The sequence below is a fragment of the Mya arenaria genome, chromosome 4, assembly GCF_026914265.1.
Source record: "Mya arenaria isolate MELC-2E11 chromosome 4, ASM2691426v1".
NCBI classification, from domain to species: domain Eukaryota; kingdom Metazoa; phylum Mollusca; class Bivalvia; order Myida; family Myidae; genus Mya; species Mya arenaria.
The window spans coordinates 80,952,335-80,969,580 of NC_069125.1; the positions used below are offsets into that span (position 1 = coordinate 80,952,335).

General features: G+C 34.6%; 3 protein-coding genes across 3 annotated transcripts; 1 reads left to right on the forward strand and 2 right to left on the reverse strand.

Annotated features, from left to right (window-relative positions):
* Window positions 1-1,217: 1,217 nt before the first annotated feature.
* Window positions 1,218-5,958, forward strand: LOC128232187 (uncharacterized). The gene is made up of 3 exons (XM_052945596.1): window positions 1,218-4,716; window positions 4,870-5,056; window positions 5,188-5,958. The coding sequence occupies exons 1-3, from the start codon at window positions 1,297-1,299 to the stop codon at window positions 5,457-5,459; spliced, it is 3,879 nt and encodes a 1,292-aa protein (XP_052801556.1). The 5' UTR covers window positions 1,218-1,296; the 3' UTR covers window positions 5,460-5,958.
* A 597-nt stretch (window positions 5,959-6,555) lies between these two features.
* On the reverse strand, window positions 6,556-8,436 carry LOC128231117 (uncharacterized protein F54H12.2-like). The gene is made up of 3 exons (XM_052943537.1): window positions 8,092-8,436; window positions 7,539-7,875; window positions 6,556-7,412 (listed from the first exon to the last, which is right to left on the reverse strand). The coding sequence occupies exons 1-3, from the start codon at window positions 8,434-8,436 to the stop codon at window positions 6,556-6,558; spliced, it is 1,539 nt and encodes a 512-aa protein (XP_052799497.1).
* A 447-nt stretch (window positions 8,437-8,883) lies between these two features.
* On the reverse strand, window positions 8,884-10,011 carry LOC128231118 (uncharacterized). Its single transcript, XM_052943538.1, has one exon. It carries the CDS (start codon window positions 10,009-10,011, stop codon window positions 8,884-8,886), a length of 1,128 nt encoding a protein of 375 aa, XP_052799498.1.
* Between the last annotated feature and the right edge of the window lie 7,235 nt (window positions 10,012-17,246).

Here is a 17,246-nt window from a genome sequence, read left to right on the forward strand (position 1 = left end):
ACAAAAAAAAGTTTTACTAAATAGCATACAATCGTCACAGCTAAGGGCTATTGTGCAAATTGTATACAATATTATGCGCGGTTACAGCTCATTGGGAGACATCGAGAAACGGAGATTAAGCAAACGAAAATTTGTAATTCGTCAGTTTATTAGCAAAGGATTTTCCTTAAAAAAGAGAAAAGAACTGCTATTAAAGTATCACGACTTCATTCTACCTTTTATTCGCGTTATTAAAAAGGAACTGTGATCAATATGGCTCGCGCATTGGTGCTCGTACCTAAAGGTAAATACGAACAATTGTTAAATATGGTGGATAAAAGTTCTAAGCCGCTTCTTGAACAATCTGGTGGACAAGTCACGGGTGAAAGCTTACCCGATAATAGGTTGGAAACGGATGATACTAAAACAATTTCAAGAGAAAACCCATCATCGGCGGTTGAAAATAATGCCAAAGTGTCAAACAGTAACGTGTCTGCTGCGGTTAATCAACTAGATAAAGACGAAAAACCAAGATTGTTTGTGGACAAGCCATTGTCAAAAATGCCCTTTCGAACACAACTGGTTACTTCGCATTCTAAAACTGAAAGAATTAAACCCCAAAAGTCGGTTAAGCGAAAGAAGGTGTCACAAACTGGCGGTAACAAGAAAAAAGACGTCAAACAAACTGGCGGTAACAAGAAAAAAGGCGCCAAATGGATAAATTACTTGGTATAATAAGGTAACAGGCGTTGTGTTTTATTTATCGAGATAAAATACCCAGATAAAATATTTTTTTAAAAAATGACATTAAAAAAACATTATAAAAAATAATTTAAATGCAAATGAATGTTGAAAATAAAAACCATATTCTCGGCTTTTGTAGGCAAAAACATTAAATATCCATAAACAATCATTATCATAGACACTAATATATTCATGTAATGTAACTGCATTGAAATGGAAATTAGAAATGTAAAACGTTGTCATTAAAAAAGAATTTAGCATAAAACTAATTTAAAATTCAAGAATGATGAATACTTGTGAAAAGAATGTAACTTAATGGTTCACAAAAAACACATAAATTAAGGCGTTACTAAATTTTCCCACGGTGTGTTAATTTAAAATATGTAAATTTGATATTAAAATATTTCATAAATGGGAGGTTGTTAAAATATTTATGAACAAAATATGAAGACATTGATTTTATTTAGTCAGTCTTACATAAATGAAGCTGGTGAACAGTATTTCGATGGCTAGTTGGAATCATATTTTTCTTTATATTGACAGGAATTGCAGTTTTAGTTTGTCAACAAGAGAATGGATAATAAAAAAGAAACTAGTGACGATGATAATTCACATCATCAGGATCAACTAGGAAAGAAACTGAAAAAAACTCTACCGACATGTAAAATATGCGGAAAACAGTTTGAAAACATGAAATATTTGAAACAACATATGCAAAGTCACTTAATCAAACGAAAGTGTAAATTGTGCCATGCTGAGTACAAACAGTTACAAAATTTGTATAAACATTGTAAAAAAGTGCATGGAAAAGAAAAAGACAAGAAACCTAAAGTAACACATTTGGACTGTCATATATGCGGTAAAAAGTTTAAAAAACCTTTTAATCTAAAGAGACATATGACTCGTGTTCATAAAAATATTGGTAGGAAACACGTTCAAGCTGAATTTTCATGTAGGCATTGTAATAGCCAGTTCCTAAATTATGAGCAATTATTTCAACATGTGATTAAAAACCATCCTTTACAAGAGCAACGAGGAGGTCGAAGAGCATCAAAACATCGTTTAGTAGATGTTAATGAAATACCTCGCCATTCGATCGTGAATAATAGAACTGCATTTGCTCCTGATACAGTCGGGTCTAGTTTGGCTAATGGGTATACGGATATGCTTGATTCCACAAACGATCTTAACCAGAGTCAGCAAAATGATGATCCTCCAGATCTTGACAACAACGAATCGAGTGATGAGGATGAACCAGTTAATAATCAAGTGGACGAGTCGGCGTTGGGTAATAGAGTGATCAATAGATTAATACATCCCATTGGAAACGAAAGGTATGATCTTTTGACATTCTTTGGTAATAGAAGAGATCAAGTGAGATCTTTTTTGCATTCACGCGCTCGTCAACTGAGAGGCATAAAATGGAGTTTGTGTGTACAAGTGGAAATGGAACGCATAGAGGAGGGTGAGGTCACTTCAGCGCAACCATACTTTCGTAGCAATACCTACATTACTTTGTCGGTAGATGATTGGAATGAACATGATTTAAATGAGGCTATACAGAAAATGTTCGCAAGTTTGGAAGAGTTTATACGTAGAGGTTCTGGATGGTACGTCAAAAAGGTGTTGAAGCTTGAAATCCATACAGTGGGGTATAAACCCGTAAGCGGTTCCAGTTATCTTCCACTACCAAAGTCCCTGGCATACAGTAGAAGTCTGTTGAATATTGAAAACGATGATGACAAATGTTTCCTGTATTGTCTGTTGGCTTCCATGCATCATGTTACCATTCAACCGGAACAGGTAGAGCACTATCTTCCTTACAAACAAGAGATTGACATGCTTGGAATCAACTATCCAGTCAAGTTAGCGGACATAAGAAAAGTGGAACGAAGAAACGAAAATATCTCTATCAACGTATTTACTTATGAAAAGGAAACCATCGTGCCATTACGAATCACTGAACACACTAGACGTCCACATCATGTCAATTTACTGTGGTTAACAAAGGGAGACATTTCCCATTACTATTTAATAACGGACTTGAATAAGTTTTTGTCTCGTACAAAGAACAGTCACATACGAAGGCATTTCTGTCCATACTGTTTGCATGGATTTCTAAAAGAAACTTCCCTTAAAGAACATCAAAAGCTATGTGCACGAAACGGAGCACAAAGGGTGAATCTTCCAACTCCAGGAGACAATGATATTTTAAAATTCAAGGATTATGAAAAAACACTTAAAGCTCCGTTTATTGTATACGCCGATTTTGAAACTGTCAATAAAAAACTACCCACCTGCGCGTCAAATCCGAAACATTCTTCCACTACACAGAACACAAAATTAGAAGTGTGTAGTTTTGGCTACAAGGTCGTATGCGAAGATAATCGTTATACCAAACCGACTGTGGTGTATACAGGGGAAGACGCGGGGTCAAAAATGATTGAATGTCTTCTAAAAGAAGAAAAACAAATACGGGAAATACTATCACACATAAAGCCAATGGATATCAGCGAAAAAGAACGTGAAGACATCATTAGCAAGGCTAACTATTGCTGCATTTGCAAAAAAGCATTTACCTTTTACGACAGGGTGTACAATCGAATAGTTTTGCATCATAACCATTTGACCTCAGAACTTTTAGGACCAGCATGCAACGATCCGTGTAACCTGAACTGTCGTCAAGTTAAGTTTATTCCTGTGATGTTTCACAACTTGAAAAATTTTGATGCCCATATTATATGTCAAAATATTGGTAAATTTAAGTCGTATAAACTAAGCTGTATAGCGCAGACTACAGAGAAATATGTCAGTTTTTCTCTTTCACATTTGCGCTTCATAGACAGTTTCCAATTTTTACCAACATCATTGGAAACACTGGTAGACAATTTAGCTCAAGATGGTTTGGAGGCGTTTCCTCATTTGCTCTCAGAAACGAAAGACGAATCAGAAGCTCAACTCCTGCTTCGAAAAGGTGTCTATCCTTACGAATACATGGACTGTATGAGTAAATTCGATGAGGTAAAATTGCCTGCTAAAGAAGAGTTTTATTCTACGATAAAAAAAGAACATATATCTGAAGAGGATTATCAGCACGCGAAGACCGTGTTTGAAAGGTTCAACATGACATCATTACGGGAATATCAGGAACTGTATTTAAGAATGGACTGTGTTTTATTGTGTGAGGTCTTTGAGTCATTCAGAACATTGTGTTTAAAGCAGTATGAACTTGATCCGTGTCATTTCTATACATCTCCCGGTCTCTCTTGGTCCGCGTGTCTAAAAATGAGTGAAGTCCAACTAGAGTTGCTAACAGACATAGACCAAGTGCTGATGATAGAAGCGGGCATTCGTGGAGGCATATCTCAAATATCTCATCGTCATGCAAAAGCGAACAATCCCTACTTACAAGATTATGACACTTCACTGCCTACGACCTATTTACAATATCTGGATGCAAATAACCTTTATGGTTGGGCAATGAATCAACCCCTTCCGGTAGGGCAGTTTGAGTTCATGTCAGAAAGTGATATGGGATCATTCAACATCATGACCATTCCCGAGGCTGGAGACACGGGTTATATATTAGAGGTGTCGTTAGAGTATCCTAAAAACTTACATGACATACACAACTGTTTTCCTCTAGCGCCTGAGAGGCGAACGATTTCCAATGAAGAACTGTCTCCATATGCTCGAGGTCTTCTTAAAACATTACATGGATTAACGGAAGAGGATCCGTTGCCCAATAGAGGAAAAGTGGACAAATTATTGACCACATTGCAAAACAAAAACCATTATATCCTTCACTATAGAAATTTGCAGTTGTATCTGAGTTTAGGCATGAAACTGAAAGGTATTTATAAAATACTCAAGTTTAAACAAGAGACGTGGATGAAGAAGTACATTGATCATAACACAGCCATGCGACAAAAGGCTACGTCTACCTTCCAAAAGAACTTCTACAAATTAATGAACGTCTCCGTGTTTGGAAAGGTGGGTTGTATTCATATTTTTTCTCAAAATATTTCATAAACAGTTTAATAGTTGCATGATGAATTTAGTAGTTACTAAAATGTTTTATTCTAAATAGGTTAATTTATTCTATAGTATTACCTTGTCTTTAAAATTAGTAACTTTTTCTGTTAGACTATGGAAAACGTTAGACGCTACAAAGCAATCGAGATCATTCACACGAAAAAGCGATTGGACAAGGTGACAGCAAAACCCACATATAAGGACACAACCATCTTGAACGAGGACCTTGTGGCAGTGGAGCTGTACAAGTCAACGGTCAATTTAGTGAAGCCGATTTACTGTGGGATGAGCATTCTAGGTACGCACGTTACCTTCTGTCTTATATGTTGTTTTTTGAAATAAGACCTGAATATACAAAGGATGATAAGAAGGTAATTTATTATTATTATATGTTAATATGGTCTCATCCTTTTCTTTTGTGTTTTTCAGATTTGAGCAAATGTCTCATGTACGACTTTTGGTACAATTATATCAAGCAAAAGTATCCTACGGCTAAAATGCTAATGACAGACACCGATTCAATTTTCTGGCTCTCCCAAACTGACGACATCTACAGGGATATGAAATCTTCAATGTGTCATTTTGACACATCGGATTATCCCAGAGATCATTTTCTTTGGAGCAATAGCAACAAAAAGGTGTTGGGAAAAATGAAAGACGAAACAAACGGACAACCTATTTCAGAATTTGTAGGACTATGATCAAAAATGTACAGTTTTCTGTGTAACGGCAAAGAAGAAAAACGAGCCAAGGGCGTGGCTAAAGTGTCAGTCAAAAAGGAGTTAAAACACGAGCATTATAAAAACACATTGTTTAATGAAACCAGCATGATCTCATCTATGACTGCCCTAAGAAGTCATCAGCATGAACTTTATGGGGAAACCATTCAAAAACGAGCGCTTTCGGCATTTGATGACAAGCGTTATCTTACTGACAGTGTCAACAGCTACGCGTATGGACATTACAAAATCACTGCAAAAACACTAGCAAAGATGTCAATCAATGCCAGGATGAACTGCCATTTTCTATCGTACCAGCCAACGAATTTGTAATGCATTCTGCGCATGACATTGAACAATCTTTCCACCTAGACGGCTTTAAAATCACTCCTTGCAAAAAAGTGGATGTATATTAATTCAAAAATGTATGCCGTTATTTTATTGTATATTGTAAAAAAAAAAAAATATTGTTTATGTCATTAAAAACACAAGACATGTCTTTTTTTTTATTTATCAATTTAATGAGTACAATATACAAATGTCAGAGGTTTCATTTACAAACAATACAATCTAGAAGCACATGTTTGATTTTGATTATTTAATGCATTCACAAGACATAATGGATAGGCATTGGATATGGTTTTAGCAACAAAATCATCATTACAATCTACAGTAGAAACATCAAACATGTTTAAAAAGTCTTGATAAGTGTATCCCAGAAGTCTATATCGCAAAAACAAAACACAATATAGTCCGCACACACTGGAATGATCACTCTGTAATTGAAAACGATTAATCTGTAGGTGATTAGCGTTGATGCATAACCATTGCTGAAAATATAAGCTATTTTGACTTGGTACTCTGCCATAGGTGTCCAAAAAATCCACATTTCCGAGACCATCACCAAAAAATCCGCACCAGTGTTGACCATGTTTGTTATGAATGTCCGTGTTGGCAATGAACCCAAAACTGGTCTTTGGTAAACTCACTGGTAGTCTATCGGCAGGAAAAACGCCAATCACTCGTTTTGTTAACACGGGATCACAATCGATCATACATGTTAGTTGAGATGTCTCCATTACGACAAAATTATATCTCGCTCCTTGTTTACTTCGAAATAGCCAGGACCCTCGCTGTACACGATGCAGCTCATAGGCTCTGATAACGGATTCTTAAAGACGACGTCTAGTCGTACATCCCCAGATTTCATTAGTGACAAATACTCTCCGTGATGGGAGAAATCAGGCTCTAGTTCAAACACGAACAACGTAGAACCACCTATAAAGTGAGATCTATCTAACTGGTTGCCTTCATCTTGCCTCCACTTCCCGCTAGATAAAAGCAAGTTGGTGTAGGCACGTATGGTGGAGGTGCCAGAAGCACTAAAGTCCAGCTTAAGCGGGTTAGATCCGACGGGAAGACCGTCACAATACACAGTGATTTGCTGAATGGAGCAGTTCTCAAAATTAAACGGGTTAGTACCAATATTCCCGCTCACTGCCTTACTTTTCACGAACCCCACGATTAACTTGTTGGGACGTCTGCCTTGGTACATATTATCCCAACTGTACGTGGTGGAACCTGCTGCAATACTGACTGATTTCACCTCCACCTTATTGTAGGGGTAAAGAGCATTTTGCTTCTCTAGTATCTTGGAATGACCAAAAATGACAGCGGGATTCACCCGGATCTTTCTTGCGAGAATGTAAATGTCTTCAATGACCAACTGATAGGGTACCGCATCTGCCGCACACAGACAAAACTCTATCGGACTCCTATAAAGCTTGATTTTCAGGTCAACCTCGTTCAATAGAAATCTACTCATATCGAACAGATCGTGGAATATACAGCCTTGCATATCTAACGACGCGGACCCCGCTATTAATTTGTTCCTCAGAAAAAGTCCGTTGTTAGTACCATTAGGATCGACAACTCCTGCAAAACCAAAACGAAAAAAGATAACATAATGCGAGATACCGAAAAGGATATAATTTTAAAACAAAACAAATAACAGCAACGTAGTATTTATTTGTTAAGGCATCATGATATAAACAAAATTACCGGGAGAGTCTGCATCGTCCATGATAAAGCACTGTGTGGTAAGCTGGCTATCAGCAGCATCCCGCCCATACTTCAGTATAGTTGGTATGTAGGCTCTGTATGGGTTGTAGTTACACGTAATGGTGGCCTTGTTTTGAAGCGTGACTTCCACGGTAGAAAACAACGCCTGAAGAAACATATTGGTAGGAGCGACCTTATTGTCCGCCTTCTCTCCAATGGCACTTCCATCCGCCTTTGTAACTTTTACCTTCACAAATATCCTTGAATTTTTCAAATCCAAATAGTCCATGGAGTTCTGACCGCTAATTCTGAACTCAAAAGGACCATCGCTGGAGGTCTGTGATATAGGCCGGATTTCCTCATCATAAATGTTAGTTACACTCGTTTGTGTGCTCGGAAGATCAAATAAAGCCAATTCGGACACGAGTCCTTCTTTAAATTTATTTTCATTAAACACAGACATTTTTTATTATTTTATTTCAAATATGTCCTTCTGTCTTTTCTCTGGTAATTTCCTCCTTTTAGAGCTTTTCTTCTTTTTGGCGTTCTTTACTTTACCAGTCAAACGCCGTCGCTTTGCTGATGAATGACCTCTTGACGAGCTTCTCTTACGCTTGGTCCCTCGACGTTGACTGCTGGAAGATGACTGAAGCATATCTACGACACTAGCCGGATTTATATCCTGTCTTTCAAGCTCAGACTTGGCTTGAGCTGTCGTTTGTTCTGCCGGTAAGACCGCTTTTATAGGATAGGTCTTATCGTCGATCGCTTTTGAGTAGTCAACTGGTATCACTGATAAACGTCGTCCACCTCCATATTGATTTAGAGACGTTTTATCGCTACTAACACGATCAAAGAAATCCACCAACTTCTGAGGATTGGGAACGTATAATGTCATTTTGGCTCTCTTTTCACAAAAAAGGATATTGCTTCAAATGAAGAGTTAGGTGCACAGGTTCATTCAACTCTGTCGCTAAAGTGTCACCGTCTGATTTTATATAAATGAGAAATTCTCTGGCTTCGGTCTTTTTCACTGGCACATAATAGGGTGTATCCAAAATGTAATCCCAACTTCGTTTATTATTTTTCTTAAGCCGTCGTAACAACGGTTGTTCTGATCCATGCACAATGCTTTCTTTACATAAATCTGTGTAAATGTACAAAGCGTCATCAGCCGATTTCAATTTTGAATTTTCAGAAGCATAAAACTCAGTAAGCGCGACTTTCCAGTTACCATTCAAGCTCAATGGCAAATTCAAATGCACTTTAAATCGATACACTTCATTATCCGAAAAGTAAGCTTTACTTTCATCGCTTTTAATGTACACAAATCGTTCCATGGTGATTAAGTAACAGTTGCAGATATGTCTTTGATATCATCAGCATTCACCCAACTGTTAAATGTTTTAGGAAAACCTTGCCACTCCACAAAATACTGCAGTTTGTTGTTTCTTTTTCTTTTCTTCAAAGTTCGCTCAATAAACCACAAACTGTTTTCATCTTTGTTTACTTTTTGCAGTTCTGAGGTATAAAACAATCCTTCAATAGCGTCACCTTTAAGATCTTGCAGCTTGTACATAGGTATGCCTTGTTTTAAAAGTTGAACAGCGACTTTAAACACTTCGGTGGTAAATTGCTCTTGGTAGGCACGTTGAAAGGGCTTTTTGGTAAAACTTATTCTCACTAAATCGCCTTTTCTAAATAAAATCATGGGCTTAGTCGGCTGTCGCTTCGGAGATTTCTTCAAGTACATACGAGCCCAAACATCCGCTTCGTTGTCTTTGTTCACTTCGTTAGGAGCTAACCCCTTAAGACCTCTATGTGGCGTTGCGTTGTAGCTAGCCACGACATTTTGCAAATCATAAATGTATCGGTAGGTTCTTTTATGTCTCATCATCCTGTATAATTTCTCTTTCAACGTCCGTTGAACTCGTTCCACAAAATTACTTTTGGGTGGGTTATTGGTTGTAAAAAAGTACACATTGATGTCTTTCATGTACTTTTTAAACCATCGGTTGGCAAATTCACTCCCTTTGTCAGCTCTCACTTTTTGTATTTTGATTGGTGCTATGTTATCCATAATGTCTTTCATCGCGCCTAACACTTCTTTTGCCGTTTTGGTTTTTAAGGGTAGAACCCACAGTTTTCTGGATAATATATCGATCGCGCAAAGCAAAAATCGAACGCCGTCATTCTCATCTGCTAGGTTAGCCATTGACAAAAGATCTACATCCAGCTGTTCACCGATGCTAGTCACCCTCACATTGGCTGTCTTAAATTTGTGTCTTCTAGGTTTCTTAAGTGAGTAGGCATCCTGGCTACCTAACCACTGTTTAATGTAAGATAATGTAAATTCTCCAGGGTATTTTTTGGCAATCACACGAAACAATTTCTGTGGACCAGCATAAGCAGCTGGGTTTTTTTCATCAAAGTAAAAATTTTCTAAAATATTATTTTTTTCATCAGTATCCATCATATAACCAATGCTTAACAGTATTAGTAACTAATGGTAGATCAAACTCGGCATCAATGAAGCCAAAACATAAACAACCGTTTCATTTATAAAAAAAACAATGACTAAACCATATCATATCACCCGTAACGGCTCTCGACAAAAGTACGCCCCTCCCCCATCTTCATATGACACACTAAACCAAAAACCCATAGTTCACAGGTACATCACTCTTGTATACACCTATGTACTCCATTGTACGAGTTATTTCCCATAGACCATATACGATAGCAAAAAGCTAAGATTGCTCCCCAGCAAAAGGAGCTAAATCTTAGTTTTACTAAGATTGCTCCACCTAGTTTTCTACTACTCAGAGGATAATAAGACATCAGTTCGGTTGGTATTTTTAAAGCTCAACTCTTATTTTCCGCAAGACGATTGATTTCTAGATACAAACTAAACAATAGCTAATTGCATTTGACCCCTTTGAACGCTTTGTTTAAGCCTTCTCATGATAGCAAAAAGGGTCGAAACAAAATATGAATTGTTTCAAAAGTATGTTCAATTATTATTTAGTATTTGGTTAAATTGAAAGCAAAAAAGAGTATTTTAATGTTATCAATTATAACAAAAAATGGAAAACATATATATTAGTTTATGTTTTGAATTGAAACATTACTCTGTTGTTCAAGTTTTATCTTAGACTATTTACAACGCTGCAGCTAATATTGATGTTTAAATACAATCGAAACGAAGTCCAATATGGGACATACACATTTTACATTAAGAAATAGATTGTCTTATGTGGACACACATTAATACGCTTATACAAAAATAGAGTAAGACAAATATTGACTAGATCAGCATTCCATATACCCTTTAATTTCTGATGCCTTCATGGAACACATCTGTGCATGTAAACTTACTCAGTTCTAACCAGAAATATGTCAAAAATAAGCCGTATCACATTCCGAAATAGCTAATTGTATGATTTGTAAGACATCGACCGAACACAGTGATAACAAAGATCTATTATTTCATTAGTGTAACACCAAAATAATAAACTACTTCAGCTCATTTGTAAGAGTGTTACAGTATTAACATTCAAAGTTGTCATACAGTGAATAAGAGGTTGCGATAAAATACTGCTTATGAATATATATGCAAAAAACTACATAAACATGCTCAGTAGCAAAAAGTTTAAACATAAACCCGGTTTAGTGGCAATGGGCAACGTCAAAGACATAGACAAGAAACATAGAACAGCACACAACTCTACAAACAGCACAGTGCATAAATAATATATATATATATATATATATATATATATATATATATATATATATATATATATATATATATATATATATATATATATATATAAATAATTGGTATGTTTATCAAGAATTGTTAGGTACCGCCTTGGAACGGTCAGTAAAATGTAAATTTACTGGGGGTTTAAACCAGTTTATGTGCACAAACCACACTCTTATCCCAACAATTCTTAAGGGTTAGGGTTAGGTATATCGAATGAATGTTATCTGTAAACACAGGATTATCTAAACTTAGAATACCATCAATATATCTAAACGTGCTATTGAATTTATCAACAAGAGCTAGATCTCCAGACTTAAATAATTTTAACATATATTCACTTTCATAGCAGTATAATAAGAGGTCTGCAAGTAAAGGTGCATAATTGGCTCCCATTGGAATTCCAATAGTTTGCTTATATAAACATTTACCAAATTTAAGAAAAGAATTATTGAGTACAAAATTTAAAACTTCAATGACATCTGTGTATGTCCAATAGATATGTTTATCTGAGCGATCATTAGTAAAAAAAAGCCTTTTTAACATTAACTGCCATGTAAGTAGTTTTCTCCCTCGCAAAAGTTTTTTCGATAAGAGGAGTCAATTTGTTTGTCAATAAAGCGCGCCCACATCATTAATTAATAAGAAAGAAATGCACCACAATTACCCCACTGTTGGTTCGTTCATATTTTTGTTCCTATTATAGTATTAACAACCCCTACCCCGTTCAATTTTCTACTAGGAAAACGCACACTAGGGTAGAATTACTGACACGGCTTTGTTAATTTAAATTTGAGAGTTTTGAAACGAGTTTAGACAGGCATCGGCAAGCTGTAATTATGTTCTTATTAAACATTCCTGTTGCTTCAGCGACGCGTAGTTGTATTTATTTTATGATATAATAAATGTGAAGTGTTTCCTGTCCACAATTGAAAATCAGTTTGTATATATAACCAATTATATTATGAAGCAATTACAGCCCGGGATGTCGCAGGTGCTCCTTTCAAATGTCCATTGATAACAATCTTTGCGGATAGCCGAAACCGGTTATCTTAATGTAGATTTGCTTTCAGGGTATCCACAAAGAAAATTAACTTCACGTCTTGTTAAACAGAAATAAACAAACAGCCATCAGTAGTTGGTTATTCATTCACTACCACTACAACATTTAGTGCTATTACTTGATCAACTGGTCTGCATGGCTCTGACCGAATCAATATTGAATTCGACAATAATGAAAAAAACGATATGTTTTCAATATATAAATGGCTTGATTAACAAATATTTATAGAAGAGTATTACAAACATTATTTTTGACTCTGACTAATAAAAAACATGTCGCTCATAAAGAATGAATTAAAAAATAGCAATAAAATGTTTCGTGTTGTTAGAAATAGATTTCAGAAAAATATACCAATTTAATCTTATTTAATGAGAGCACTTGACGTTTTCGTCTAACGGTCGAAATGATAATGATGCGATATACATATTTTATTTGGTTGCCGTTTATCATCTGTAATAATTATGTGTAAAAGACAAAGCCAATTTCGATAAAGTGCGTGCTTTAATTTACAACTGTTATTTTAATTAAACTCCTTGAGCATTATATATGTGTCTGAATTGTTCAAATAAATCAAGTTAAAAGCAAAACGTACGATCTGCATTTTTTATACATGTTGTTATCTAAACGTCGTCATCAGGTGAATATCTATTTACTTTTGTTGCGATTTCATATAAAGTTACTTTCATGCATTTATAGGCAAATAATCTTTTTAACGCGCTTAGATAAATATTTTTGTTTTGCACTTCATTCGTTTTAATTAAAGCGTGTCTCATTTAAGAGAGTGCGTTTAATTATAATATGCTGTAATGAATTAGCCACAACATCGATCCGGTAATAGTTTAGTTTATTCCTTTATAAGTGCATGAAAAATAAGATAAGCTTGGCCAAATAAAGTGGTCACAAGGTAATTTATTTAAATCATACGTTGTAAGCTATTCGAATTGGAGGAAATGACATTCTTGTTATTGTCAACGGATGTGAAAAGAACCAACCTGTACCCATCTCTTTTTTCAACAGTGATCGTTATCAAACAGAATTTTAATATCTCGCCGCGGGAACTTTGACATAACAAAACATATTTAACTAAAATGAACGGGATTTTGTTGTGCCTCCCTATTTCAGAGATCGTTATTTACGTTATTCATTTGCATTTGCAAGATCTTTTCTATTTTCTACAATACATAGGAAATATATATTTAGCATCTAAAGACAGCCAAATTGTTTCAGAAAAATTAGCATATCCTATATATCTATCCTGAATAAGGTATTCAGTTATGATTAGCAAACACTTTTTGAACTGCCGTTCTGCATAAATAACTATTCTAATATTCAAATACCCCTATGTCTGCATTCACAGACTTAAAACGTAATAAAGATGTTTAAAGTTATTGTTTTATAATATTATCTTGAAACATATATTCGCAAAATTAAAACATGTCCTTTGTATCAGGATGATATAGTTTTAAATGAAGTCTTGTTTTACATCTTCCTATATAAACATATCTATACACGTTTAAGTAGTGAGCCATAAAACAAAATTCCTAGATTGTGAAATACGCTATTATCGTTTTATTACATTATACTAATGAGGACTTCAAACCATTCGATACAATAACGCTACAACAACCGTTCCTCTTTACGTTGAACGATTCTTGTATGTTCTTTAAATGCAGTTTTATCTGATTCATTGTATAATTAGACCATTATAAGTAAACAAAAGATGTATTAAATTTACTTTTCTCCGTCTATTTATACACATGTTTTCTGCATGGCTATTTCCATAATAAATTGGTTGTATTCATTGATACTGAATGCACAGCTCAGTTTTAATCTTATACAAGACTAATTCGCTTTATAATTCCAACCTGCATCATTTAAATCAAATGAATTGTCGCCAGAAATGGAAATGACTTACTAATAGTTTATGCCATTGAAACTTAACTAAAATGAGACATGGCCCAGAGTCTGTTTTGATCTATAGTAAAAACGTTTTATAATGAAATAAAGATGATAAAGCAATTTGAAAAATTGAAATAAAGAATGCTGTAAATAGTGTAGTAAAGGAGGTATTCATGCTTTTATGCAATAATTCATCAACACACTATTCCATCATAGATAAAAGCTGTTTCTTTTGCTTAATATAACATTGTTTAACAGGATGCAAACTTTAGTGTTCTTTTTCACACATAATACGAGAAATCAATACATTCATTATTATTATAAATTGCGTTTGTTGCAGGAAACATAAACACTTATTACATATATCAAGTGGCTGTTTATGAATTTTTTCCAACTCGTTAGGTCAAAATGAAGATGTAGTATCCTTTTTGAAAACAATATTTTGCTCCATGCCTTTGTAACATAATGTCATCCTTTTTGCATATAAGAATTTTATATAAAAAACTACAGAAACCAGTTATAAGTATATTGGTCCAAGACATATATGGACTTGCGCCTTTGTACCGTTTACAATAAACATGCAGCTTCATGACTTACAATGATGCAGTATATTTCTAGACGATCAACCTACTCTTGTACAGCTGACCTTTCACAGGCAAATGCACTAGTGTTACATTTTCATCGATTTAGATCATATGTTTCCCCTATTTCATAATTTCAATTTTAAATTTCTCTTTTGCGATTCCCATCGGTTTGATTAAATGTCCACCCAATGTACTTTGTGACTTGTTCAGTTCGATATTGGGCTCAACATTTTTAACGTTTTACTAATACTACTACATAACATATAGCACGACTGTCCACTCATAAAGGTACGTTATATCAAAATGCTTAGTACAAATATGTAATCCAGAATGCCTTCTCTACATTTAAGATCTCGAATGCTGCTTCAGATTGTATTAATTCTGAGTGATGCACATACACAATATATAGTATACTTTTCGAACAGTCCAATACCTGCACTCAGAGAGGACAATTTCATAGACAAGTTCAAACATTAAATATTTTCTGCTGTACTGGAAATTTCCTGTCTGCAGGCCTGATGTTAAAGGGATTCATTGCAATATTAATGGTGGTGAACTTCAAAATAAGTGAATGATCTCGGAGGAAACATGACACACCTTTTCCATTGTATAAATCAATTGTGTTTGAAATGGATTTGAAATGCTAAACATGTGTTGTTGTCTTATCTGAAGCGTTGCCTATTTGCTTTGAAACCTAAATTAAAATATATTAGAAGTATTTAAACAAAATGGATCAAAATGCTTTGTTCAAAAAGTGTTATTTTAGGAAAAATGTATTGCATTTCACAATATCTGTGAAATTATCTCTATTAAACGCATTTTTCCTGTCCGGTTGAGCAAAATATGCAAAGCTATGTATAAATGCATTATTTGATGCTTGAAATGCCATTTGAGCCATGTGCATGTAAACATTCTCGAAAATGCATGCGCACAAGAGCTTGGATGACAGACACTGAAACTAGAAAACCTGACACAGACTATCAGATAGAACAAGTGCTGGATGTATTCATGTATCAATGACTGAACGAAAGTGTATTTTATAAAAATGCAATGACGGGTTTACTTTAAGATATTCAAACAATACCACTCGTATAATCATCGCTCGAATCATTTTCAACTGGATGAACTTTAGTTTTTCTGAGTTGTTTGGTGTTAAAGATCTTTCTATTCGTTAATTTATTTGCAAGGTATTTTTACGACAACTTTAATGGCGTCCTTTTCCATATGCCGGACTCTTCATCAATGCGTGCCTTTGTTTGCTTTAATGGCATATTATTCTCGCTTCGTAATATCTTTATGTGTTCATTTCTGTGACTTTACGAAGTTTAAAGATATGTCTTGCAAAATTTATTTTTGTCATTATATGGTCATCACACACAATTAATAAATATGATTGATACTGATCGGCTGAAGACTAGTTATTTGAATTAATATCAAGTTAAGGATATTGATACAAAATTTCAAAAGATTCAGATAGCTCTGACTGATGTAACAATGCAGTGGTTTGGTCATTATCGCATACTAACGTGTACCATTGTAGAGCATATAATTGATGTTGTCACACGTTTGGTTTGCTCTGTTTTGAAGAACTGTTACGATATTCGACTCAACCGTAAAACCCCCCAAAAGATGCTGTTGTCTTGATTAAAAGAATGTTAATAATTCAGAGTTTACTTTAAAACCATTATCTGAGGTAATGATATGATGAACATGGTTTTCCATGTCAAAAACTGTTTCTTCCTTGTGAATATAATACTTATTTTATACTATTTGTTTATTTAACTAAGGAAAAAAAATCTAAAATGTATATATTTTCCCTTATGAATCTTGCTAAATTGATGTGATTTATATTGATTTCAATAATTTAATTCAGTTTTCAAGTTTTATGTTTAAACTCGCGGATACTGAGCTTGTTTCTGTAGTTTTTCATAAAAATATTCAATTCTGAAAATTAGTTTGAGATTAACGTTACTAATATCATAGACATTTCGCAGTAAGTTTTATTTTTTAAAGTAGTTATGGGCTGCTTTTGTCTTAAAGTGACAAATATTCATAACTATTTTGTGTATGAAATTATAAAGTATCTTTAAAATAGTGGAAAAGCAAAATAAACCATTCTGAAAAAATAAAATGTCATATAGAACAGTTTCGTAGTGAACCGAGATTTTAATTTCGTCAATTTTGACCGCGAAGCTGTTCTAAGTAACATATATTTATAAAAGCATATTTTCAAAAGGCATTTGTTAAAGTTTGAGTCAAACACCTTTTTAAACAGATTTTATCCACAGCAATCAATAACTTCCTTGACAATCATTGACTTTAGTATAAGTCGAATTCCATTTCAACCCTGGGAACAACCAACATGCCTCGACTTTCCTAGAAGAAAACAATACCTA

Bases quoted from the DNA above. Each gene is read 5' to 3' on its own strand.
- LOC128231117 (XM_052943537.1), bottom strand. From the start codon at position 8,436: ATGACATTATACGTTCCCAATCCTCAGAAGTTGGTGGATTTCTTTGAT. The intron at 7,876-8,091 runs GTAAAGAACGCC...CCTATATCACAG, and splicing joins GACGGCGTTTGACTGGTAAA to ACCTCCAGCGATGGTCCTTT. The intron at 7,413-7,538 runs GTAATTTTGTTT...TTGGTTTTGCAG, and splicing joins GGACGATGCAGACTCTCCCG to GAGTTGTCGATCCTAATGGT.
- LOC128231118 (XM_052943538.1), bottom strand. From the start codon at position 10,011: ATGGATACTGATGAAAAAAATAATATTTTAGAAAATTTTTACTTTGAT.
- LOC128232187 (XM_052945596.1), top strand. From the start codon at position 1,297: ATGGATAATAAAAAAGAAACTAGTGACGATGATAATTCACATCATCAG. The intron at 4,717-4,869 runs GTGGGTTGTATT...TTTTTCTGTTAG, and splicing joins ACGTCTCCGTGTTTGGAAAG to ACTATGGAAAACGTTAGACG. The intron at 5,057-5,187 runs GTACGCACGTTA...TGTGTTTTTCAG, and splicing joins CTGTGGGATGAGCATTCTAG to ATTTGAGCAAATGTCTCATG.